A 26,650-nucleotide genomic window follows, 5' to 3' on the forward strand; every position below is an offset into this window, starting at 1 on the left:
CATTTCTTACTTTTTTGGTGGTTTACAAATGTGGGCTTTAAAGGATTTCATCTTCAGTTTTGAAAGGTTGTGACCAAAAGATCTTTAAACTTTTTAGTTTTCAATTCAATTCAATTTTATTTATATAGCGCCAAATCACAACAAAAGTCGCCTCAAGGCGACAGTGGGAAGGAAAAACTCCCTTTTAACAGGAAGAAACCTCCGGCAGAACCAGGCTCAGGGAGGGGCGGCCATCTGCTGCGAGCGGTTGGGGTGAGAGAAGGAAGACAGGATAAAAGACATGCTGTGGAAGAGAGACAGAGATTAATAACAGATATGATTCAATACAGAGAGGTCTGTTAATACATAGTGAGCAAGAAAGGTGACTGGAAAGGAAAAACTCAATGCATCATGGGAATCCCCCGGCAGCCTACATCTATTGCAGCATAACTAAGGGAGGATTCAGGGTCACCTGGTCCAGCCCTAACTATATGCTTTAACAAAAAGGAAAGTTTTAAGCCTAATCTTAAAAGTAGAGATAGTGTCTGTCTCCTGAATCCAAACTGGAAGCTGGTTCCACAGAAGAGGGGCCTGAAAACTGAAGGCTCTCCCTCCCATTCTACTTTTAAATACTCTAGGAACAACAAGTAGGCCTGCAGAGCGGGAGCGAAGTGCTCTAATAGGGTGATATGGTACTAGAAGGTCATTAAGATAAGATGGGGCCTGATTATTTAAGACCTTGTATGTGAGGAGCAGGATTTTGAATTCAATTCTGGATTTAACAGGAAGCCAATGAAGGGAAGCCAAAACAGGAGAAATATGCTCTCTCTTTCTAGTCCCTGTCAGTACTCTTGCTGCAGCATTTTGGATTAACTGAAGGCTTTTCAGTGAGTTTTTTGGACATCCTGATAATAATGAATTGCAGTAGTCCAGCCTGGAAGTAATAAATGCATGAACTAGTTTTTCAGCGTCACTCTGAGACAGGATATTTCTAATTTTAGAGATGTTGCGCAAATGGAAGAACGCAGTCTTACATATTTGTTTAATATGTGCGTTGAAGGACATATCCTGGTCAAAAATGACTCCAAGGTTCCTCACAGTGTTACTGGAGGCCAAGGTAATGCCATCCAGAGTAAGAATCTGGTTAGATACCATATTTCTAAGCTTTTCAGCGCCGAGTACAATGACCTCAGTTTTATCTGAGTTAAGAAGCAGAAAGTTAGTGGCCATCCAAGTCTTTATGTCTTTAAGACATTCCTGCAGTTTAACTAATTGGTGTGTGTTATCTGGCTTCATGGACAGATAGAGCTAGGTGTCATCTGCATAGCAGTGAAAATGTATGCTATGTCTTCTAATGATGCTGCCTAGGGGAAGCATGTATAATGTAAACAGAATTGGTCCTAGCACTGAACCCTGTGGAACTCCATAATTAACCTCAGTGTGTGAAGAGGACTCTCCATTTACATGCACAAATTGGAGTCTATTAGATAGATATGATACAAACCACTGCAGTGCAATACCTGTAATACCTACAGCATGTTCTAATCGCTCTAATAGGATATTATGGTCAACAGTATCGAATGCTGCACTAAGGTCAAGAAGGACAAGCACAGAGATGAGTCCACTGTCAGAGGCCATAAGAAGATCATTTGTAACCTTCACTAAAGCTGTTTCTGTGCTGTGATGAACTCTGAAACCTGACTGAAACTCTTCATATAAACCATTCCTCTGCAGATGATCTGTTAGCTGTTTGACAACTACTCTTTCAAGGATTTTTTGATATGAAAGGAAGGTTGGAGATTGGCCTATAATTAGCTAAGACTGCTGGGTCTAGAGATGGCTTTTTGAGTAAAGGTTTAACTGCAGCCACCTTGAAGGCCTGTGGTACATAGCCGATTATTAGAGATAGGTTGATCATATATAAGATCGAAGAATTAATCAATGGCAGGACTTCTTTGAGCAGTTTTGTAGGAATGGGGTCTAAAAGACACGTTGATGGTTTGGAGGAAGTAATTATTGATGTTAACTCAGAAAGATCGATTGGAGAAAAAGAGTCTAACTTAACATCAATGGAACTAAGAGTAGCTGTAGATAATATTACATCTGTGGGATGATTATTGGTAATTTTTTCTCTAATGATAAAATATTTATTTGTGAAGAAGTTCATGAAGTCATCACTAGTTAACGTTAAAGGGATGGTTGGCTCAAAAGAGCTCTGACTTTTTGTCAGCCTGGCTACAGTGCTGAAGAGAAACCTGGGGTTGTTCTTATTTTCTTCAATCAGTGATGAGTAGTAAGCTGTTCTGGCTTTGCGGAGGGCTTTCTTATAAAGCAACAAACTATTTCTCCAGGCTAAATGATGATCCTCTAAATTTGTGACACGCCATTTCCTCTCCAGATTACGAGTCATCTGCTTTAGGGTACGTGTTTGAGAATTATACCACGGGGTCAGGTACTTCTGATTAGAGACCTTAGTTTTCACTGGAGCTACAGTAACCAGAGTCGTACGTAGTGAGGAGGTGAAATTATTAACAAGATAATCGACCTCTGTTGGGGTAGCGTTCAGATAGCTGCTCTGCTCTGTGTTGGTACAGGGCATTGACGATGATAACAGTGGCTGGATTATATTCTTAAATTTAGTTACAGCGCTTTCAGAAAGACATCTACTTTGATAAAGTCCACTCTCCACTGCTGCGTAATCAATTATTGTAAATGTAAATGTTATCAAGAAATGATCAGACAGGAGAGGGTTTTCAGGAAACACTGTTAAATGTTCAGTTTCTATGCCATATGTTAAAACAAGATCTAGAGTGTGATTAAAGTGGTGGGTGGGTTCTTTTACATTTTGAGAGAAACCAATTGAGTCTAACAACAGATTAAATGCCATGTTGAGGCTGTCATTTTTAGCATCAACATGGATGTTAAAATCACCCACAATAATTATTTTATCTGAGCTCAGAACTAAATTAGATATAAAGTCTGAGAAATCAGACAGAAACTCTGTGTAAGGCCCAGGTGGACGATAGATGATAACAAGTAAGACTGGTTTCTGAGTTTCACAGCTGGGGTGGACAATGCTAAGCATCAGGCTTTCAAATGAATTAAAAGTCTGTCTTGGTCTTTCATTAATTAATAGACTGGTGTGAAAAATTGCTGCCACACCGCCCCCTCGGCCTGTGCTTCGAGATTTCTGGTAGTTAGAATGACTCGGGGGTGTTGATTCATTTAAACTAACATAATCATCCTGCTGCAACCAGGTTTCTGTAAGGCAGAGTAAATCAATTTGTTGATCAATTATTAAGTCATGTACTAACAGAGACTTGGAGGAGAGAGACCTAATATTTAATAATCCACATTTCACTGTTTTACTCTTTGGTTCAGATGTGTAATTTTAAAGGCGTTGTTGACTTGTTGACTGCCGTTTGTTTCAGGTGGGTTTCATGAATGATGGGAAGATTGTTGCTGCAGATTTCCAGTTCTTTGCCAACAGTGGCAACACTGCAGATGAGTCTCCATTGGTAAGTGGAAAAAGGAAATGCTACTGGAGATAAAAGTAAGTGAAACGCCAAAGAACGTAAGAGTGGATTTTGTGGTGTTTGCAGATTGCTGGGAAGATGGTCCTCCACATGGACACCGCGTACAACATCCCCAATCTGCGAGGTCGCGGCACCGCATGCAAGACCAACCTGCCATCAAACACTGCCTTCAGGGGCTTTGGGGTGCCCCAGGGCCTGCTGATCGTGGAGAACATGATCAACGACGTTGCCATGGTGTTGGGATGCCCCGCCGACAAGGTTCCCCTCCATCCTCTCCTGCCACAAGCTCGACCGGGTTTACAAAACAGCATCTAATTAAATGTTTAAAATCCTTCATCAGATTCGGGAGATGAACATGTACAGGGGCCCTTCGACCACCCACTACAAGTTTGAGTTCAACCCCGAGAACTTGCTGCGCTGCTGGGAAGAGTGCAAGCGCCGGTCTGACTACAGTGCCCGCCGTGGCACCATCGAGCAGTTTAACGAGCAGAACCGCTGGAAGAAGAGGGGGATTTCCATCATCCCCATCAAACACGGCATCGCCTTTGCAGATGGCTTCCTTAATCAGGTCTGTGATCTTATTCTGTCCCTGCAGGCTTGGAGTATGTAAACTGTTTCCAGAGTTTTGTGCTCATGTTCACAAGTTTTTGCTGATGTGAAAGTCAGCAAAAATTTTGCATTCATTGTTGGCGCCATACAAAAAGAAGCCATATCTAGTAATAGATCATGCAAAAGGGCATGGAGAGAGCTGTACAACACTGCATGACACCCTGTGATGTCATAATGACTTCATGAAGTCTTGCAGAATGACACGCTGCAAGAATATATCTTAGGTTTTAACAGCTTACAGAAGCCAAAGAGCCAATTCTGCTCAAGTCCTGTGGGTAAAGACAAGAGCCTGTTTCAGGGTCTTTGTGTTTTTTTCTTTGTAGTTGTTACAGCTCAGTAGCTGCTTGCTTCTGTTTAGTTCAGTTTTGTTTGTGGCAGGCTGCAGCTTTGGTCCACATCTACAAAGACGGTTCGGTTCTGGTGAGTCACGGTGGGACGGAGATGGGTCAGGGAGTCCACACGAAAATGCAGCAGGTACTGTGTGAAGCACCTCACTGGAAACAACAAAAAATGTGTATATAACAAAATATCATGTATTTGTCTAAGTATTGAAAAAAAAAAAAAAAACAAACAAACAAATGAACTCAAAGGTTAACTTAAATTAATTACTGTTAATGTATGCATGTAAAAATCTTATAAATATAATAAGAAACACATGTTGAGCTATATAAATGTACAATGTAAATATACAATTGTCAAATTTAGACTGTATAAATGGAGTACATGGGGAAAAAATAGGACATTGGGATGTATAAATTAGGAATATGTTAAAAATAGTTAAATAATAAATTCATTTTGTGCATCAAAATCAAGAAATAAGCATAAAGACTTAAAGAATCACACAATAAATGCATTTATTTTAATGCTATTTAAAAGATAAGAAGACAATTGTTGGGTGGATTAAAAAACAACAGCTGAACTGTATTGCTGCATATTACATTAGAGCCTTCCAGTTTAATGTTTAACACCATTATATTTGGATAATCTGCGTGAGATAACTGTAGCACTGAAAACATGTGAAGGCAGCACACTGGTGAAGCAGTAGACACAATTTTTATTTTTACCTGCTTACAAAGGTTTACCTCCTGTTACCCTCGCTTTCACCATCGTTTTGCCACAAATGCAAAGAGGGCACCAATTTTAATTTATCCGCCACTGAAAATAGTTCCCGAGAGTTGCACTGTTTGAGGTGCAAATTTCACCGGCCAGGTCGCACCACAGGACATCTGTGGCTGCAATGAGCAGGGATTTTATTTTATTTTTTTCCCCTCCATAGCCAAGAGGTGTTAATTATTAGCTTATGTATCAGAAATGTTCAGTAAACTATTTTTGGTTTTTTGGTTGTAGTTTTGAGATATTTGCAGATATTGACGTTAAGAGGATGAACATTAGAAATACTGTAAAGTTTGTGTCACTGCTGTTTTTGTTTTATTGGTCTGTCTTTGGCCAGATTTGTGCTTTAGTATTACAAAAATGCAGAAAAACACCAGATTTATGCCTTTCGGGGTCTGGCTTTTTCTGTTTGTTAGATTGCGAGCCGGGAGCTTCACATCCCGTCCTCAAAGATCTACATCAGTGAAACCAGCACCAACACCGTTCCCAACACCTGCCCATCTGCTGCGTCCTTTGGTACCGATGCTAACGGCATGGCAGTCAAAGATGCCTGCCAGATTCTGTACCAGCGACTGGAGCCAATCAGAAAGAAGAACCCCAAAGGAACCTGGGAGAGCTGGGTACGAAAATCCTTGAATGATGTTGTTAGATTTGGAGCATTTAAATAACATAACTTTTCTTTGAACACAGGCCAAAAAAGCATTTATGGAGAAGATCAGTTTGTCAGCGACTGGATTTTACAAGTATGATAGAAATCTCCCCCCACACCCATAATGGATGAAGTAGCAGTGAGTGACTGTTTCTTCCTTTTTGTCCTCAGAGGTCCTGACCTTTACGTAGACTGGGACAAGATGGAGGGCCAGCCTTATGCTTACTACACCTACGGAGTGAGCTGCTCCGAGGTGGAGCTGGATTGCCTCACTGGAGAATACAGGGTCTGTCTGCACGGTCTCGACTCTGAATGCCACTTGCTGCAAACAGAGGAATATTTCCAGAAAATAAAGGAATCTTTTTTTTTTTTTTGTTTTCTTTTCATGTTTGTGCTTCTTGCAGACGTTGAGGACTGACATCGTAGTGGATATCGGCAAAAGTGTGAACCCATCTGTGGACATGGGCCAGGTCAGACCCACGGCCATTTTACATCTTTGCATGACTGCCTGGCAGTTGTTTCAGTGTCATTAACCAACACAATGTAAACAGCATGTGCAGTGTAAAAGACTGGAGCCAGACTTTGTGTTCTTGAGAAATAGTTCTCTGGGCTTTCTGAAGGTCTGCCGGTGCAGTAAAATCATACCTGGACAGAAAAACACACAGTGGAGCACTATCAGTCATGGATTGGCCTCGACAGAGCCCGGACCTCAACATTACTGAAGCAGTGTGGGATCATGTTGACAGAGAACAGAACAAAAGGCAGAAACATCCAAAGAAGAGGTTTGAATGTCCTTCAGGAAGCCTGGAGAACTATTCCTGAAGACTACTTAAAGCCTAGGGTTGGGTATTGTCACTGATTTCTAGAATCGATTCGATTCAATTAGATTTGAATCTGGGAAATTTTGCCTCAGACAGTCAGAAATATTATAATTCAGATCAGTACATTAACATACTTTTGTATCTATAAAAAGGAAGCTGACACTTTCCAGACTTTATTAAAGGTGTGTGCATCACAGCAGAGGCCTTTGTAGCTGAGGATAAAACGCAGAAAAACATGAAGGTGATTTTTCCTGGCCTGGGATTTTATAAAAAATATTCTGCAGTGCACCAAAAACGAAAGAAAACCATTAATCAACATATGAACATTACCTCTGAAATTACAGCAGTTTTATTAGAGACACAGCTGAGCGTTTTGCATTTTGTATAATTTTAAAAAGTTTAAATTTGTTCAGTATTGAACGGCAGAAATTAGGTTTTCTTTTCAGAAGTAAGTAAAAGGGAAAAAAAACAGCGGCCAACAGCGCTGTAATTCAGGATTTTAATGAATCGATATCACGTTATCCAAGCCAGAATCGATTATTAAAACCCACCCCTATTAAAGACATGACAAAGCTAAGAGTTCAGGCTGTGCTGAAGAATAAAGGTGGTCACACCAAATAAGTAATTCAGTTCAAATTATTATATAGTGCCAAATCAGAACAGCAATCCCCTCAAGGTGCTTTATATTGTAAGATAAAGACCCTACAATAATGCATTGAAACCCTCAGCAATCAAACAACCCACTATGGGTAAGCACTTGGTGTAAAAAAAGAAAAAACTTGCTTTTTAACAGGGAGAAAACTCTGGCAAAACCAGGTTCACGGAGGGCTGTCTGCAACCAAACCTTGGCAATATTAATCATTTAAAAAGGGGGAACCAGAGGTCCAGAGCCAAAAGTTACCTGAGCTGACCTTCAGGTTTGTTAGAACTGTTCAAACCCCCCCCCCCCCCCCCCCCCCCAATCGATATGTATACTCAAGACCGTTTGCACGGGTCAGTAAGTGGCTGCACCCATTTCACCCAGTGTTTTTAAAACAACAAAACAGTAAACAGTAAAAAACAACTTTTAGCAGAGAGTAGTAATTAACAACGTCTCTCTCCTTGATTTCTTCCCTTCTCTCAGATTGAGGGAGCGTTCATGCAGGGTTTGGGTCTCTACACTCTGGAGGAGCTGAAGTTTTCTCCCTTCGGGCTGCTGTACACTCGAGGACCGTCTCAGTACAAGATCCCAGCGGTCTGCGACGTGCCGCTCCAATTTAACGTCTACCTGCTGCCCGACTCTGACAACCCCTACGCCATCTACTCTTCAAAGGTTGGACACAAGGAGGAAGATTGCTTCCAAACACCTCAGTCTTTTAGTTTTCTATCGTACTTGGTGTGTTGCGTTGCTGATGTTCGTCTCCTGTGCAGGGTATTGGAGAACCCACCCTCTTCTTGGGCAGTTCCGTGTTCTTCGCCATCAAAGACGCCGTGGCTGCTGCTCGCTCCGATTCTGGTTTGAAGGGACCCTTTTCTCTAAACTCCCCTGCAACACCAGAGAGGGCCTGCTTAGCCTCTGCCTCCCCATTCACTCAGAAGGTAACTATACATGTCAGCTACACAATCTGGAGTTCGCCTAAACGGGACAGTTTGTAAACTTCAGGTCCTGTAACTGTAAATTTATGCTTACAGACAGGAAAGGTCGAGGAGTTCAGCTGTCACATAAATTTTAAGCACATTCAGCTCATATTAATGAGAGAGGCCACCGTGAGTGATGGCAGGAAGCTCATACCTGTGGGAATGCTGTTAGATGGTGTGCAGAACTGTTTTGAACACCAAAACTTTACACATTAATTCCTATTATTTTTGTTTCCAGGTTCCAGCCAGCAAACCAGGGTCTTTCAAGCCGTGGGCCTTGGACATCTGAGACTGAATCAAACTAAAGATTTTAAACTAATCATTTGCCGCGGGGCAAAGGTGCTTTTAATCCACTTCAGTGTTTAACAGCTTTGCAGATTTTATTGTATCATTGAATTTAAGATTTCAGAAGCTAAACACAAATCACTGAGATGCACACGTCACACCTGCCCACTGAGTCAAATACACATGGTTAACGCTGTTGTGCAGTCGAGTTTCCTTTAAGACTGCATGTTTCACTTGTTGCACAGAATCTGTCATAGAGTCCGATGATCATTTCTTTTTTTGTGGTGGTCCACCACATGCACAGTACAGTTAGTTTTTAATCTTTTATAAATCTTTTTTTTTTTAAGTTATTCTGTTACCAAATGTAACCAGAATTGTGGCCCAAGTGGGTTTCAGCCCGCAGATGTGTTACTCATTTTTATTAATTTTAAACACAAAGAATCAACATTGTGATTGAATTAGATTTATTCTGTGTTATGGGAAATGTGAGACGATCGTCCACTTGATCTTTGGTTTTGTCTGAAGGCATTGATTTGTTTTGTGCTTGAATGCTTGATTTAGAAGGGAAAACATAAATTATGTTTAATAAAGCAATGAAAATCCACCTTTTGTGTCTCTAAAACTAAGGATAAACTCAGTCACTTTAGAGACTAAGGCCATGCTGACTGGTACATGAGGATGATCACACCACAAGGATGATCTTCACTGGCTACAGCTGTTGTGCTGCTCATTAAAAGAAATGCCTAATCAGCCACTCACATGGCAGCAACTCTGCATGTTTAGGGACATCAAGACAACCTGCTGGACTCCAAACAGAGCATCAGAATGGAGACAAAATGGTATGTAAGTGGCTTTGACTGTGGTGTGGTTCTGCATATTTGAGCAGCTGTTGCTCTGCTCTTCCGCACAACCATCGTAAACCTATCATAAATACAAATGCTTTTCCTTTTTAAATTCTGCCATATTTGCCTATAACTAAAGTATTTCTGTATATCAGGTAAATAACAAACGGAAGTCATGTTATATTACTAAAGTTTACCTGGCACAGTGTGAGAAATAAGTGAAGCACAACATTCAACCTCTAAGAAAATTATTTTCTTTAGGAATGGAGGTAAATGACTGTTATTTGGCATCTTATTAGTTTTTGTAAAAGTAAATTACAAAAAACATTTTTTAGGGTGAAGTATTTCGATTAAAGAGCTTACGGAATAACATTTGTAATGGATTACTCACTACAGACGCTCTAACTGTGGATTACTGGATTATTTGAAGGCAAAACTTTTATGTAACACAAAGACACTTGTGATTTATTGTAACAATACAACTTTTTTTTTTTTTTTTAGTCTTTGGCTAAAACTTAATTAGAACAGCAGAATTTTTATATCTCTCTCTCTATATCTATATAGATATAGATATATATAGATATAGATATATCTAGATCTATATCTATCTCTCTCTCTATATATATATATATCTATATATCTATATATAGATATCTATATATTAGAGGTGCAACGATACTCGTATCGATATTGAACCGTTTGATACAGTGCTCTCGGTTCGGTATGCATATGTATCGAACAATACAACATTTTTAATTTATTTTATCAACTTTCCTTCTGACATGCTGTCTGTGCTGAGAGCTCAGTGGATCTGCGCTTGACAGTGCAGCCTAGGCGGAGTAGTCGAACACAGATTCACTGAGCGCAGCACAAGCTAGCAAGACAGAAGCTAAGCTTGTTGCAACATGGCAAATTGAACCTCCCCCACACTCATTCAGATCTGGCGTTTGGAACTATTTTGGTTTTCATGTGTATGACCCTGAAGGTAAGCACGTCATGGACTAAAGTAAAACAGTATGTTGGATGTGCCAGCAATGCTCAATTACATGGGTGGGAACTAGTGTGTTAGCGCAGTTAGCTCATAAACGTGTTGGCCGTCCAGCCCCACACACGGGGAGATCCGCGGTAGCTCGTTAACGGAGATTTGCCTTGTTGTAGCGTTAACCTCATTTCAGATTAACGCTGACAGCACTAGTGGGAACACAACGAATATGACTGCACAGTTACACCGACATCATCCTAGTGCAAAGACAAGTGGAAGCAGACAAAAACAACAAGCAGGCATGCTACAAACTTTACCCGAGTCATTTAGACAGCCGTTAGCACATGATTCTCCTTATGGGGACCTGATATGTTTAATATGCTGCTGAGAATATAGCCCAGAAGAAGCGTATAGTTTAGCTTTTATTTTGGAAAGAGCCATTTCTCTGTAATAAACTCTCTTTTCCAAAGATGAGTGATTCCTCAATCAGATACAGGGCTCACAAAATCGCTAGCCCGAAGTCCTGGGGCTAGCGATGTTTCCAGTCGGGCTACCAAAATCTATCTCTGCCCTGCCCGTCGGCCTATCGTAGGAAGGAAAAATATATGTCAATGCTTTTGCATTCTTTCGGAAATGTAGCTGGGTAATTATGTCATTGGCATCGGTGAGCCACTGTCAATATGTGACATATTGAAATCGCGTTTGAATTTGCGCTTGTTTTTTGCTTTCACTTTGCAATCGTGCAACTGTGTATAGAGAGCGACAGCACTGATTGGTGAGTGATGATAATTTGCGCACCAATTCCTCTGACATCATCTTATCAATCGTTAGCTTACTATGCAAACATGACAAGTGAAATCTCCCGCAGCTTAAACATGTGAGAGGTTAATCACGCAGAGAATCGCTGAGCGTTATGTGAGTGCGTGTGTAAAAGCAGCAGGATATATATTTTAGTTCTGCTGAGCCAAATAAGACAGGTCAGGGTGAAGAAGTGACAGCCAAAGAAAAGCTTACCACAAAACGGAAAAGTTATGACAAATCAGACTATAAGGCAAAAAGAAAGTGCAGCTTTATGGTTTCATGGACAAAAGAATTTCTGTGGCTGCAATATGACGAGCTAAATAACCAGGGCTGCACATAAGTGGTCCGCAGGTGCGCATTCGCTGTCAAAATAAAAAACGCGCACAAGATAAGAAGTTGCAACACGTGTTTGCATACATAAGATTTTCTGGAGGAGGACAGACATTTGTTTAGAACTCTTAAAGATGTCGAAGAAGCTCCTTTAAGCAATTACTTTGGTGTTCCTCCACCTCCAAAGAAATGTCAGAAGGAGTCTGAACCACAAAAGAAGCGCGTATTCTCGGAAAAGTGGTTGCAGGAGGTGAGCTGGCTTCAAACAAATGATGAACGCACAGAGATGTGGTGCAGAATGCGCTGTGAAAATTTAATAAATGACAAATTAATAAAGAGGCATGAACATTTTTTTTGTATCGAAAAAATATCGAACCGTGACACCGAAGTATCAAACCAAACCGAACCGTGAATTTTGTGTATCGTTGCACCCCTAATATATATATATATATATATATATATATATATATATATATATATATATATATATATATATATATATGTGTGTATGTATATGTGTGTATGTATGTGTATATGTATATATGAGATATATATATATATATATATATAGAGAGAGAGAGATATCTAGAGAGAGAGAGATATCTATATCTAGATATATATATCAACGATGGAAGTAGCAACTGCACTATTCTCGGGTGTTTTCTGAATTCTGCATTTTGACGCTTTTTGTTTGCTGCCATCCTGTGTTTTGTTTGTTTTTCTTCACCAGAAAACACTGGATTTGGGTGATACTTTATTCAGCAGTTAGCTAGGTAGTTGGTAAGTTGCATCCATAAGCTGTACAGTATTACTTGTACAGTAATTGAATTTCATTCACCAACACTGAGTGATGGTGTTTGCCTCACAGCAAGTTGGATTATTTCTTTGATAATTATGTTAAAAGGCTGAAATATGGCTGAATTGGCAACACAGGCTCGTTTCACCCTGTACCCAAAACACATCTTCATGATTCCCAAGACCTTTGGAAAAATATCCTGTGGACTGACTATGCAAAAGCTGAACTTTTCTGGAAGGTTTGAGTCCCATTACATCAGACATAAAACCATTTCATAAAACAACTTCACAGCAACAGTGTGATGGTCTGGGGCTGCTCTGCTGCTTCAGGACTACTCTTTGTAATTGATGGAACCATGAATTCTGCTCTCTACTAGAAAATCCTGAATGAGGATGTCTGAGCATTAGTTCATGCCCTGAAGATCAAGAGCACTTGAGTTCTGCAGCAGGACAATGATCAGAAACACACCAGTGCAAAAATAAAAATCGAGGTTTTGGTGTGACCGGACACTGATAAAGGGAAAAATGTTAGAATATGTAGGGAACATGGAAGGGAATGTAATTTCACCTGGAAATATCAATCACATGTTTATTGTGTGCATATATGTATATGATAAATTAATAAATGAACCTATATGTAGTGTGTTTGGGTCTGTGTGAGCTATTTTCACTGTTTACCAAAAGGAAATTATAGTTTCTTTTTTTATTTTAGCCTCAGAATACTTCCCTTTGGGTGATTTTCCATCAAGAACAAATCCAGTAACACATTTTCAGAGACTTCAAGCCTTATGCATTTATATCACACATGTGGTGTTCATGCCATAAAAGTATAGAGGTACTGTTTCCCTTCACTCTGTCCTCTCCCTGCGTGGCCTGCTGTTCGTTTGTGCTCCCAGCATCCCGGCACATTTTACCCTATGTGTAGTAAGTGAAAAAATTGGAACTTTCCACCAGTTAGGTTTTTTAATCTATTACCTAATTCTTTCAGCATAGCATGAATGGCCATGTGGGAGGTCGTTATCAGTAAACATAAAGCTAATGAAACATAAAACTTTACACCTTCGTTTGTGTTTTCCAGTGCAGTCAATTAGGTCCCAAATTGGAGTCTGATGGGCCGATTCTGGCCCTTGGGCCTTATGTTTGACATCTCGGGTATATAGGGATAAAGTGCAAGAAATGCATATCCAGACTGTTTATATTGTATAGACTGCCATAAATCTGCTCCTAATCAAGTTCTTTTTTGAGAATATTTTTTTCAAGATAAACATGTTTTTTTTCACTCACATCTGTTATTCAGTTAAATTTTATCACAAAAAATAAGCAGCATTCCATATTTGAAATATGAACCATATATGTGGTAAACATCTGTTATGTATTTTTACATACATTGTTATTGATGCACTGATTTAATAACACAATAACTTAACACTGGCTGAGTAACAAAAATAGAAGACCACGCAAGGGTTAGCTACATAAATATACTGTAATGTATTTCAAAACAAACAAACAAAAAGCTTTCTGTATCAGTAAATTAAACGTTTTTGTCCTATTTTGTTCAAAGGAAATCCCCTTTAAAAAGCGCATGCGCAGCGGGCGGAGCCTGCGGAAGTCCTTACGGGAAGGTCTTTTTGTTTGGGCCGCTCAGATACTCGACACTTTGCTTCCATTCCTCGGCTTCACAACCGTTTTTTATCTGCATTAATTTCGGTGAGTACTCTCATTTTCCGGCTCCTCGCCTCGGTCCCCACGCCGTCCTCTCCTTGCGTGTACTGCTGTGGCCTGTTTGAAGGCAGAAAATTAAGCTTTTTGGGGGGGGTTTTCGGCCTGGGAATGTTGCCATCATGGGCGCCGCCGGAGGGCGAATTTTAACTTAGCATTAGCTTCATTACAGAGCAGATTGCGGCTCTGCTTTGTTGTTGTTATGGATGTTTTTTTTTTCATGACAGCTCGACAGGTGGTTGTGTTTTATAGCCGATTAGGTGCTGATGAGGTGAATTTTCTTGCGTGCGTGAGCCGAGGCTGAACGGTAATCAAACGTGGTTAGCGTGCTAGCGGGCCCGGCTACCTTGCTCGGCGCATGGCGAGGCCTCGAGTTAGCCTGTGCTAATCCACAGTTAGCCAGCTGCTCAGAAAATCCCTCATTGCTCGCGAGCGGAAAGCTATCCGTGGGAAATATCCGTGGAAAATGCTCGCGTTGAGGTCACACCTGTGTACTGTGATTGAATTAAGCAGTGTCGAGCTGATACATCTGGTTATTTCCACCTCCCAGCATCCACCTTTATAGCCCCGCAGATTGTCTTTTGTCTGCCGAGTACTCCTTCACCTTTGTGTGAGTAGCTAGTCAAAGCCCGGGGGAAGGAAAAGCAGCCGTGCTGGATTTAATTTACTTTGAACTAAATCTGTATTATGTCAGGCTGTTTTTAATAGATTAAGGAGGCTTTCCTTGGAGTAAGATAAATGAAGTCAGAACAGCTAAAACTAAACAACTGCATGCTCGCGGATAGTGGTTAACTACACTGCCATTTAAAACTCCCAAATGCGCATCTCTTAGAGTTAAATACTTTCTAACGTCCTCTCTGTGTTTGTGAAGGCAGTGGTTACAGATATACACGTTACTTGGTTTAATCTTAAGAGGCAGGTGAACTGCTCAGTTACAGCAAAATAACTTACACAGTGAGTTTCCTTGACATTAATTCAGCTATTGACGATGTGGACCCTGAGCCTGGATAGAAGAGAGTTTGGGATTTAGGAGGGAAATGAAGCCATCACTGCAAAGAAAAGGGGTGTGATGGGTTTAAATACTCAAACATGTATACACTCTTTGGTAGCAATGGAGGGGGGAAATTGGACATGAAAGGGAAAAGCGTCAAGAAATATCAGCCCCATGGCTGTTATCTGTTAATAAGATGACATATACTGCCCTGTTTTGTCAGCTGATGGGACTAAATGTCGAGCTGAAGTCTTTGAGGCTGGTCTTTTTTCTCTTCCCCGGCATAATTAAAGCTTTTGGCTAATTTGCACTCTTTTTCTACTTATCTCTATCAACTCAGTTTGACTGATTCCCACACATCTCAGCCAGTGTAGTACTGCAGTTTCTCTCAGGGATGTACAGATCCTGCAGCAGATAACGGGTTTAACCACAACTGATGCTGCTGGCTGAAATGTCCCAGAATTTGTATTATTATTATTTTTTTAAACCAGTGGCTTATTAGTGTGTAAAGGCTACTGTGTGTTTGTGGCTCAAAAAAAAAAGATCACAACTGGGTGTTATTCATAGTTACTGTTATCAGCGTGTTACTTTTTCAACACAGATCCATGAATTAAAGGAACAATGTGGTTACTTTTATCGTTGTCTGGAAATAAGACATGTTTAACAAGCGTGATTTGTGACCTTTGTGGTTTGTTGCTGAAGAACTCAAACTTTAAAACATTTAAGTTACTTAAAATGAAGAAATTGTTGCTTACTACAAGGTTGTTTTTTTTTTTGCTGAGTGTGCACTTTTTTTTTTTTTTTGTTTTGACTGCTGTAGCAAGGGAACATTTCGTCCTGTGATAACGCTGTGGTTACTTTCACAATGAACCTCATCGCAGGCAAAGAGTTGGGCCTTTTCATTGTTTGTACCTTTTAAGGGTTTTTACACCCTGTTAAAATGAAAGGGGGAATGTGTTTTAGTTAAATAGAAACTAATGCATTTCCAAAAATACCATTTTGATAATTTGACTCCATGAGCCTTCCTGTATGACTCGCAGCGTCCTTCAAATATTCATGATTACTTTTGAAATTTATCCTCTCTTTAAAGTGAGAGAAATAAAAGCCTGACTGAAACTGAACAGGTTTTAAGTTAAAACTAAACTGAAAATAATAAGCCAACTCTGGAAACTCTCAGAGAGTAAACTGATTGAAAACACAAACTGAAACTAAGTTCTTACAATAAAAACTTTTCATCTCAGATCGGTGCCACCAGCTTTTGAATTACCAGCAGACTCTAAAGTCGTTCTGCACAGCCGATTGTTACAGGACGTGCAGATAACCCGGCTTACGCCCAGGTGCTGGGAGGAGAAACCATAATTACAGGGCCCGTTGATGAGTTGCCTGCGCAGCTAAACATTAACTCTGTGTGTTCTCGTCTCTTTCAGGGTGTCTTTTATGAATAATCAAAAGCAGCAAAAGCCAACGCTAACAGGCCAGCGTTTCAAAACGAGGAAAAGAGGTGAGTGCTGATTCCTGGATCCACTGATCCCCAGCCCTGCTGTTCCACATTCTGCTTTCATTTCAATGTTTGTGTGTCGTTGTCTTCCCACAGATGAAAAGGAGAGATTTGACCCTACTCAGTTTCAAGAAAGTATCGTACAAGGCTTGAATCAAACTGGCACTGATTTGGAAGCGGTCGCAAAGTTCCTCGATGCCTCTGGCGCCAAGCTTGACTACCGCCGCTATGCAGAGACACTTTTTGACATCCTGGTGGCCGGCGGGATGCTGGGTGAGTTGCAACATGTTTTGTTGTCACTCGTGTGCAGAAATGTGTGTAATACATGTATATATTTACCTTTTTATGTGTGTCTGCAGCCCCAGGAGGGACTCTCTCTGATGACATGACCCGCACAGAGTACTGCCTCTTCACGGCACAAGAAGACCTGGAGACAATGCAAGCATATGCTCAGGTCGGTCCCTGTTAATGAATGCGTTTTAAAAATGAAGCACACGTGACAAGCAGGTAATGCTCACAGGCTGTTTCTTCTCTTTGACTCATAAACAGGTTTTTAACAAGCTGATCAGGCGTTACAAGTACCTGGAGAAGGGTTTCGAAGAGGAGATCAAGAAGGTGAGCAATAACCGGATCCTGATAAGGGGATAAGTTCAAACTGGGCTTAGCTGGTTGGAACGGTTTGAGGCAGAGGTTGCCAGCTGTTGATTGCAGTTCCCTTCGTTTGTTTTCAAGATAACAAACTTTAACCTTTAAGTTTGAGGTGTTTTTGACTGCCAGTAATTGGGGATTGGGCCTTGATTATACTTTGTCTGCTCGTGTCTGAGTGACGTCCACAAGCCTGAATTTGCGTTGCAGTGCACCACTTCAAAGAGCTGAAATGGGAGCGACTGCTTGGCTGTCGGGTCTGTCAGAGTGTAGTCTGGATCATTATGTTGTGCTTATTTTATGCTTGTAAGCACAGTACTAGGAAGCGTAGGATGGGTGTGTGACACCATACATGGAGTTTAAGCCCTGCTGTAGAAAACTGGTGCCATAAGCACAAAGACTGCAGTCAAAGATGGAGCTGATGGGATAAGAAATTAATTGCTGCATGGTGTGCATTGTTTTCTTTCACACCACAGGAGGTGCTTTTTCTTCACGTGCCCTTACATTTCCACAAATGCGAGCAGCTCTGTGGGAAACGACCCACCTGTTGCTGGGGATAAGTTGGGCCTTTTTATCGCAACTCTTGAACAGTTTGCACAATTTATAAAATCTAATGGGATTTGGAAACAACTGTGCACTTTCAATGATGTTAAGGGCATTGCAGTGATCCCAGGCGTGGTGTCACAGCAGCCCCATGAAGTTACACTAGTTTATTGCTGATACAAACATTTTAAAACACTTGACCGTCCACAAAAGCTCAAAATGCAAACTTTTAATGTGTGGAAACCCTGGATTTGATTTGCTTAAAAGGTTATTCTCAACATGTCTGGAAGGGAGTTTTAACATCTCTAGGGATGTAAATATGCCCACAGTTGTTTTTGTTTTTCAAGCTTAAACATGCATTAAACTTGTCTGCTTTCTCTTTGTAGTTACTGCTGTTTCTAAAGGGGTTTACTGAGTCTGAGCGCAACAAGCTCGCCATGCTGACCGGCATCCTGCTGGCCAACGGCAGCATATCAGCCTCCATCTTGAGCAGTCTCTTCAACGAGAACCTCGTCAAAGAAGGTAAGGACAAACGTCTTGTTAAGTCTGGGTTTGCAGCAGAGATTTATGGCTCAGAAACGGTCAGAAAGCTGGTCAGGTATCAGTGACAGCAGCAGTTTGGTGGTTTCGTCCTGCAACACTGACACTTTCTGTGGTTCTTGTGTGCAACAGCTTCCCTGGGAAGCTTAATATTAATTAGGGTAGTCAAATTAACTTAAAAAGAGTTGGTTTCATGTTCAGAAGAAGCTCTGACCTGTGTCATCTCTGTCCAGGCGTTTCTGCAGCCTTCGCTGTCAAGCTGTTCAAGTCATGGATCAACGAGAAGGACATCAACTCTGTTGCTGGCAGTCTTCGCAAAGTTGGCATGGACAACAGGCTGATGGTAAGCAAAAACACAAGTCAGGGGCCACGTGTCGACTCATTCCTGCTGCCAATGTCTCACTGGTGTGTGAACATCCTTCTCCTCCTCAGGAACTCTTTCCGGCCAACAAACGGAGCTGCGAGCATTTTTCGAAGTACTTCACCGACGCCGGGCTGAAGGAGCTGTCTGACTTCGCCCGCAACCAGCAATCCATCGGCGCCCGCAAGGAGCTGCAGAAGGAGCTCCAGGAGCAGATGTCCCGAGGTGACCCTCTGAAGGAGGTGAGGCCACAGGCTGACTTTTAAATGCCTAATTTATCATAAAAGATATACACTGAGCTCTGAACAATAGGTTTTTAACACTTCTGTTTTTGCTCCGCTGAGTTTCTCTGAATGAAAAAGCACAGAAACAGATGTGTGCTTCATTAGTGACTGACGTGTGTGTGATTAACCTCGCTGCCTTCCCTCCAGATTATCGCCTTCACTAGGGAGGAGATGAAAAAGGCCAACCTTTCTGAGCAGGCCATGATCAGCATCATCTGGACCAGTGTGATGAGCTCCGTGGAATGGAACAAGAAGGAAGAGCTCGTGACCGAACAAGCCATCAAACACTTGAAGGTGCGCAGCAGGGCCGAGGAGCACAGCTGTGGTTAAAGCACTTAAAGGGATTAATTCATCATTATTAATTAATGAACCTGTACAGGAAACACGACTCTACGGCTGAAGGCTTATCCCTCAACCATAGCTATGTCTTACTTCAAAGTAAAAGCCTTGGAATATTTGAATTGAACAGGATTTTCAAAATCAAAGCATCCAGTTACTTATTAGAAATTGCAAAGATGCAATTTTTTTTTTTAAAATCAACAATGCTATAAACTATGACTCAACTTTAAGTTGGTGGCAGATTTGCAAAATAAAAGCCTCCCGTTTAGTTATTGTGCCTCTCTAGTCCAGCAGTAGCAACAATCTCACTGCAATAAATCCCCAAATTACAGCGTCTTTTCAAGGGTCTAAACATCCTCAAACCCATGAACTTCAAGACTAATGAAGACTTTATTATGGGGCTAACACACCTACAAAACTGTAACATGTGAAATTTGATACATGTGTAACATCCCAAGATGGACAAAATGTATCTCCGTGGAAACATGCCCTAAACTCGATTTTGGAAGGCTGGCATTTTAAAGTTAAGAAGCAGGTTTTGTAGTATTTATTGGCTCTATGGCGCTACCTACAGTAGTTCAATAAAGGAGCCCCAGCACTGATTTTAATCTGCTTGCATGAAATTCAGTGGCCTCGTGTAATATCCCAAGTTGAAAAGGTGTCTTGTGCCTTCTACTAAACCCAACAGGAAGTCTACAAGTATCTTGGTTGCTATTGAACCTCCTCAGAGTTAGATGGATCAATGTGATTGGTCTGTTTGACCAACCTGAAAACTTTAAGCAAGAAAATCAAAGCTGCATGAGAAGCTGTTAAAGCTCTCGTGTACATCAATCAATCTGTCCCAGACTGTTGGTCGGTGACGGCGCCACCTGGAGGCAACAAGAAATAATCTGAAGTGCATGAGTTGTGGGTTCCATTCAATATAAATGGTGTTCGTGAGTTCAGTCATGTGGGTATAGCAGATGATAAGCAGCTTTTATATTTATTTATTTATTTATTTTTTTTGAATGACCAATCAGAATCCACTAAGACAGCGGTCCCCAACCCCCGGGCCACGGACCGATAGCGGTCCGTGAGTCGTTTGGTACCGGGCCACGAGAGTTGAGGCTCGGGTGTGAAATGTATAGTTTTCAGGGTTCTTATCGGTTTTTAGCGTTATTTTGTTATCGTTTTTTTATCGTTGACTCTGTTTTCCTGGGTCTTTTCACGTGTGTTATGAATAAAGCTTCTTTTTTAGTTTTATTTTGTTGTATTTATCTGCTACACCTTAACGGCCGGTCTGTGAAAATATTGTCGGGGATAAACCGGTCTGTGGCGCAAAAAAGGTTGGGGACCACTGCACTAAGACATCTATGTGGCTGCAGGAAACTGCTCCACATGTACCACAGTATTGCTCCCTGCAGCTTTACATGCTCTAATTTAGCGGCTTCTTTCTCCACAGCAATACAGCCCTCTGCTGAAAGCCTTCACCTCCCAGGGTCTGTCTGAGCTCAGCCTGCTGCTGAAGATCCAGGAGTACTGCTACGACAACATCCACTTCATGAAGGCCTTTCAGAAGATCGTGGTGCTCCTCTATAAAGGTTGGTGCTACAGCAGGAGGAAAAAGCGTGGCTGTGACAGCTTGTCTCGTCGTCTTTTAGGTTTATGAAAGGTCATTTTTCTCATTTCCTGACTTTAAAAAGCTGTTTCTTGCATATGCTTGGTGTCTTTTTTTTTTTTTTTTTTTTTTTTTTTTTTTGCCTGTCCCGTTTGGCTCTTTTGCCATCAGAATTATTGTCTAAAGGCGAAGAAAGATGCCCAACGGATTTTCTTTACCAAATTGACCATCCCAGCTTTGCCGTAATGGTCCATTTGATTCACCTTTTATTCTTTATTTTATTTTCACTTGCTGAATACGGGACAGACTTGACTGGGGGAAAGAAAAGGGAGAAAGAAAGAGGGAAAGAAAAACAGTTGAGAGGAGGGACGGGGGAGAAGGGCAAAAAACAAAAACCAACAGAATAAGCAGAAAAAAAAAAAAAATACATGTATCGATCACCTGGATCACCTGTTGAGAAAGAAAAAAGAAAACAAGCAGAAGAAAACGAGAGTAATACAATAAACAACATCACAATGATATATGAGAATATGACAGTAAACACTAAATATTAAACATTATTGTGCAGCACGTAAGATCGACAGCACAGTGCATTGAGGTAGGAGCCAAAAAGGGTGTAGTTTGTGTGTGTGATCACCCGTGTGTACACCTGTGAGCATGGACGCGCTTGTTTTCTTAAAAGGTTCCCTCATGTAATGATCTGCTAAATCTGCTTGGTGTCTTTCTTTTTTTTTTTTTCTCTCTCTCTCTCTCTTTTTTTTTTTTTTGCTACCCAAACACTAGAAAGTCTGGCTTGGCATTGTCCTTTTTACACACAGCTTCAGCTTTGATTGGTCTTAGATTTCCCCCAAAAGTCCAGATTGTTTTTAATAGAGAAACTCTCACCAAGCATCAGTAAATTGTTTCTTGAATCTTTACGAAGGTTTCAGGCTCTCTTGGTGAAAGTTTAATGTGTCCGCCCTCCTCACAGTCCTGTTTTCTCTTTCAGCGGATGTATTGAGTGAAGAGGCCATACTGAAGTGGTACACTGAAGCCCACCTTGCCAAGGGGAAGAGCGTTTTCCTCGAGCAGATGAAAAAATTTGTGGAGTGGCTGAAGAATGCTGAGGAAGGTAAAGATGGAGAAATAACCTGCACTTCCTGGGTTTTGTGTGTTTTGAGGAGCTGTGTTCAGAGCTGATGGCATATGCTCAAAACCTGAAAGGCCACTAAAAGGTTAAAGGAGCTCTGCATTGAACAGGCCAGTTAGACATGCACCTGTCACGTTGTATGATAAAGGCATGTATAGACATGTACCTGAGTGTATTTATGACAATATATGAATTTGCTAAAGCTTTGTTTTAGCTTGTTAGCTGATTCAGTCACAGGTCAATAAGAAATGCTTGATATAAGTTTTACAGTCACATGACTACTACCCACATGGTAATTGATGCTGGCATGTCAGGTAACCGAGCTCGATCGGTCCACAACTGGTTGAAGCACCACAAATGCTCTGTGGTGTGGCCATGTAATAGGAAGTCAAGCACCATAATCTGGTTGGTCATCTGTATCAGTGTATCAGGAAAATGTTTGTTATAAAACTCGAGATTAGCTAAAGCTGTAGCTTTAGCCAATATGGCGCTGCTCACCAAAGTATAATGCAAAATACCTCTATAAACGGCCCTAGAGACGGTAAGTGGCAATCTTGCAAACAACAATCGCCAGGGAGAAATGTTCATTTGCAGACGAGCTGGTGCTTGGCGAAATTGATCACAAGAGGGGGCTGAACCAAAAACCTGGTTACTAGTACTTTGCTTGGAAGATGCAAACTATTTCCTGAGTGGCAGGGAAACTTGAACTAAGTCCAAAAAAGTTCCTCTAAAGTCATCGGTTGCTGGCCAGAATACAAGTTTCTCTAGTGACTGATGGTTGCCAGGCGTCACAGTCTCTAATCCTGGGAGAGTGAGTATTTTCCTTGTTTGAAATCCTCTGAAACCAGATTGGCGTTTAGTCCTGATGTATTCACTGGAGCAAAGGATGACGGCATGTTGTTCGGTTTTTAGTGGCGAGTTCTTCACGTGCACAGGGTGCTGGAGGCAACCAGGTAGTTGGGGAGGGTCTGTCTTTAAATAACTGTACAGTCATGAGAAAAAGGACGTCTTCAGTACTCAGACAATCACAATCAAATCATCGTTTTACTCATTCACAAGATGTTGTAAAGTGATCAGCGTCTTGACTGATTCGTCCTCTTGTGTTTTCTCTCGGCAGAGTCGGAATCGGAGGAAGAGGAGGCGGACTAAAACCTCAATTGCCAGACGAGCTTCGTTTTTCTTTTGTTTTTCTTTTAAAAAGTAGGAGCAGGAGCAGTAGAATGTCTTTGCCCTTTTCCCTCCTTCTACATCCTGTTACGGTTTATTTATCCACAAATGCAAACAAACCTCCACCACTAGCAAACGTTTAGTTTGTCCAAATAAAACGGGTCCTTAACTCGCAGTGGGAGCAGAAAATGACAAATTCTCCCCTTCTCTTCCCTTCTTTGGTCATTTTGATGCCCTCTGTAATTTGGATTATGAAAACGTGTTTGATTTTCAGTGGCTGCTGCTCATAAGTCATCTTCATGCGACTACAGCCAAAGTCTTTTCTTTTCTCCCACTCTTTATTTTTTTTTTTCTCTTTTTAAAATTGACTCTGCTTATGTTTTGGCTCCTGTTCGGTCTTAAACTTCGCCTTCTTGACTTTTTGGGTAAACTTGTACTGCCTGTCGAGGTTGCTCCGGTCAGTTTGTCAGAAGACACGCCCCCCTGTAAAATGCCTCGCCAGCTAACGATTATTATTGGTTTCTACTTTCTTTAATCTGATAAGCCGATTTGACTTTTTTATGAAATAAAGATTATTGAAACTGTTCTTCCTGTGCTTTGTTTTCATTTTACTTCAGTAATTGTAACTTTGGTCTCTAGGACTATGAAGCTACAAATGGTGAACCATGGCAGGTCGCTAGGGACAATTGTGACCACCTAGGGAACGCAAACTAGAATTTGGACTCAAGTTTAAAGCATTTCACTCTTTAAAGGGGTTGCTGACCAGTCTGTAGACATGTCTGAGGCTTAACTGTGCAAAGAAAGCCCATTCTGATCTTAAGTGGGCCAAAGGGGTGAGATTCCTGTTTCAGTGTAAATAAGTTTACACATTTAATTTTAAAACTGGGAAATGTTAATAAAATAAGCTGAAAATGCACCAGTGTTGGCCATGAGCTAATTTTCAGCTGTAGTCCCAGCTTGGGTCTTGAAAGAACACTAGAATCAAAACGCATCAATTTTATATAAGAAAAAGGGACATACTGGAACATACCCATGCTAAAGTAAAACTAGCTCAGTACTGACAGATTATCATTCAACAGTCTTCAATTTTCATTGAAAATGTGTTCTGATCTTTGAAACTAATGGGTGGGATCTTCCACTGTTGCACAGCCTTTACAGAAAATGCATTAAGACCAGACATCCTTTAAAGGATTAATACAGCCCTGTCTATTCAAATGTGTAACTTGGTCTCTTTTTACCCTGGTGGCAATGAACTAAATCAATGAGGAGCTATATTGTTTCATAATTGATTTAATTAAAGATCCGAAGAATTCATGTATTTGATAAATGCACTAAACTCGTGATATGGGTTTTTAATGCATCTATTATATAAAGAGTAAAGGTTTTAACCCATTGAAACTCAGCTGAACAAAATAATACTAAAATAATATGGAGGACAAAATATGTGTAACTTAAGCTGTATGAACATATTTCATATATATTTGAAGTTGTCAATATTACATTTAACTATATTACAAATCTTTTTTTTTTAATTTGGGCCTTAAAGTTTAATTTAGAGTTGATCTCTAAACATTTGACTCAGAACATCCTGATTTTTGTTTTTCCACTTGATTTGGTAAAAGATGCACGCTGTCTTAGATGCATTTAAATGAAAAGGAGAATGATTCAGACGTGGTAACGCTTGTTTAGCAGCACTATTACATCATCTGCATACACATATTAGCTCCAGAGCAAGCAGATGGAAACTCTTTAATATACAAAGAAAACAAGAGGACCTATGATTGAACCTTGAGGAACACCTGTGGGTACGCACTTAAATATGGTGGAAGTTATTTTTTAAACTCCTGAACCATATACAGTTTGCAGAGGAAAAATTACAATGATCTGTTTTGGAGAACAATATACAGTGTCATAACAGTTTCAAATGCTTTCACCTTTTCTGTAAAAATTATGAAATAATGGAATGTTTGGCTTGAAGACTAAACTCCATTTTGGTGTTAAAAAGTACAATCGCTGTTTAAATAAGTGAAACCGATCAGCTATCAGTTTTTCAGCTACTTAGATAATTAGCAGAATCCCGATTGGTATGTAAGTATCAAGAACTTAAGGATTGCCTGTGTGCAAGGGTGGTTTCCAAATACTTGGGAACAATCCCTTGGAGATCAACAAATTGACCCTTTCTTACAACTGGATTTACAAACGTGTCTCTCAGATCTTTGATTTTTACTGTGTCCATAACAAAAATATTGTTTGGAGAGAGATAAATCTAACAACTTTAGAATTGGGGAAAAAGGGCGTAAACACAAAGCGCGACCCGCCGACAGATCAGAATCAGCTAGCTGTCGGCTTTCAGCCCCGACCGTGTCCGTGCCGTCGGATGAGAAAGGCAACATCTCACTGATTCTGGCTATGTCCACACGTACCCAGGTATTTTTGAAAACGCAAATTTTTCTATGCGTTTGCACCTTTCGTCCACACGTAAACGCCGTTTTTGGTCACTGAAAACGGAGATTTTTAAAAACTCCGGCCAGGGTGGATATTTTTGAAAACTCCGTTTTTGCATTTACGTCTGGACAAGAAAAACGGAGAAAACGCAGCGTCAAAGGTGTGCGCATTTTTTGACGTCACACTGTGCGCCACGTTATTGTTTCGGTGAAATGAATTTCTACAATACTATTACTGTTAATTGTTCTCTCTGCAGTGTTTAAATGCTTACATATACACACACAGTTACTGTCCCTCCACACATACGACTCGGTTCTGCTTCTATGCCCCATCCTTGTTTACTTTTTCCCACCGAGGCTTCTAGACTTCTGATTGGCCAACATTTCTGCACGGTTAGGAATATATCGCCACCTGTTGCTTTGGCATCTTCCTAGCAGCGTTTTCCTTCATTTTTGCCTTTACGTGTGGACGGGATTATTTTTTAAAACGAAAACAGAAAATCTCCGTTTTCAAAAATACCCGTGTACGTAGCCTCAGATCCGCGGGTCCGCGCTGTGTGTTTACGTCTTATTGCAGAATCCATGTTCCTGCTCTCATTTACTGTTTTAAATGTTTGGTGGTTGTTAAAATTTTTGTGACGTTTCACCTGAGATTCTGGCATTTTGGGCAAAATATATTTTGCCCAAAATGCCAGAATCGATTAAAATCGATTAAAATCGATTCTGGCTTGGACAACATGATATCGATTCATTAAAATCCTGAATCGATATCATGTTGTCCAAGCCAGAATCAATTTTAATCGATGAATCAATTATTAAAACCCACCCCTATTGTCAAGCCAATTCTGTTGCCCCTATTTCCTCCACATTTGCCTTCATTTGCGTCAATGTAAAGAAATTTGCTCTTGGTATGTCATCTGTTTAAATAAAGGTTGCATTGACTCACTATACAATCTTGTGGTCCAGTGGCATTACATCAAAGTGCAGCCTAGTCCTAATTTTACTTCTGTTGATATCTCTAAACATAATAAAAG

General features: G+C 40.7%; 2 protein-coding genes and 1 long non-coding RNA gene across 5 annotated transcripts; 2 read left to right on the forward strand and 1 right to left on the reverse strand.

Annotated features, from left to right (window-relative positions):
- Positions 1-3,374: 3,374 nt before the first annotated feature.
- LOC146491672 (xanthine dehydrogenase/oxidase-like) lies at positions 3,375-9,212 on the forward strand. Of its 3 annotated transcripts, XM_085151695.1 has the most exons (11): positions 3,376-3,497; positions 3,582-3,773; positions 3,856-4,083; positions 4,503-4,598; positions 5,654-5,857; positions 5,928-5,980; positions 6,058-6,172; positions 6,291-6,356; positions 7,831-8,019; positions 8,118-8,285; positions 8,563-9,212. In XM_085151695.1, the coding sequence occupies exons 1-11, from the start codon at positions 3,420-3,422 to the stop codon at positions 8,611-8,613; spliced, it is 1,440 nt and encodes a 479-aa protein (XP_085007821.1). In that variant the 5' UTR covers positions 3,376-3,419; the 3' UTR covers positions 8,614-9,212. The 3 variants fall into 3 exon arrangements, with proteins under 3 accessions (XP_085007822.1, XP_085007821.1, XP_085007823.1); XM_085151697.1 differs by lacking the exon at positions 3,376-3,497; XM_085151696.1 differs by lacking the exons at positions 7,831-8,019; positions 8,118-8,285; positions 8,563-9,212 and adding an exon at positions 7,501-7,653 and having other exon boundaries at positions 3,375-3,497.
- A 4,704-nt stretch (positions 9,213-13,916) lies between these two features.
- bzw1a (basic leucine zipper and W2 domains 1a) lies at positions 13,917-23,758 on the forward strand. Its single transcript, XM_085151793.1, has 12 exons — positions 13,917-14,066; positions 16,497-16,570; positions 16,664-16,840; positions 16,927-17,021; positions 17,117-17,182; positions 18,142-18,277; positions 18,529-18,638; positions 18,728-18,898; positions 19,088-19,234; positions 20,721-20,859; positions 21,865-21,987; positions 23,123-23,758. Exons 2-12 carry the CDS (start codon positions 16,507-16,509, stop codon positions 23,152-23,154), a joined length of 1,260 nt encoding a protein of 419 aa, XP_085007919.1. The 5' UTR covers positions 13,917-14,066; positions 16,497-16,506; the 3' UTR covers positions 23,155-23,758.
- LOC146491674 (uncharacterized) lies at positions 23,510-26,290 on the reverse strand. The gene is made up of 2 exons (XR_014872439.1): positions 26,080-26,290; positions 23,510-26,047 (listed from the first exon to the last, which is right to left on the reverse strand). It is a non-coding gene; the product is annotated as an uncharacterized LOC146491674 (long non-coding RNA).
- Between the last annotated feature and the right edge of the window lie 360 nt (positions 26,291-26,650).

This window comes from Neolamprologus multifasciatus, chromosome 23 (assembly GCF_963576455.1).
Source record: "Neolamprologus multifasciatus chromosome 23, fNeoMul1.2, whole genome shotgun sequence".
NCBI lineage: Eukaryota > Metazoa > Chordata > Actinopteri > Cichliformes > Cichlidae > Neolamprologus > Neolamprologus multifasciatus.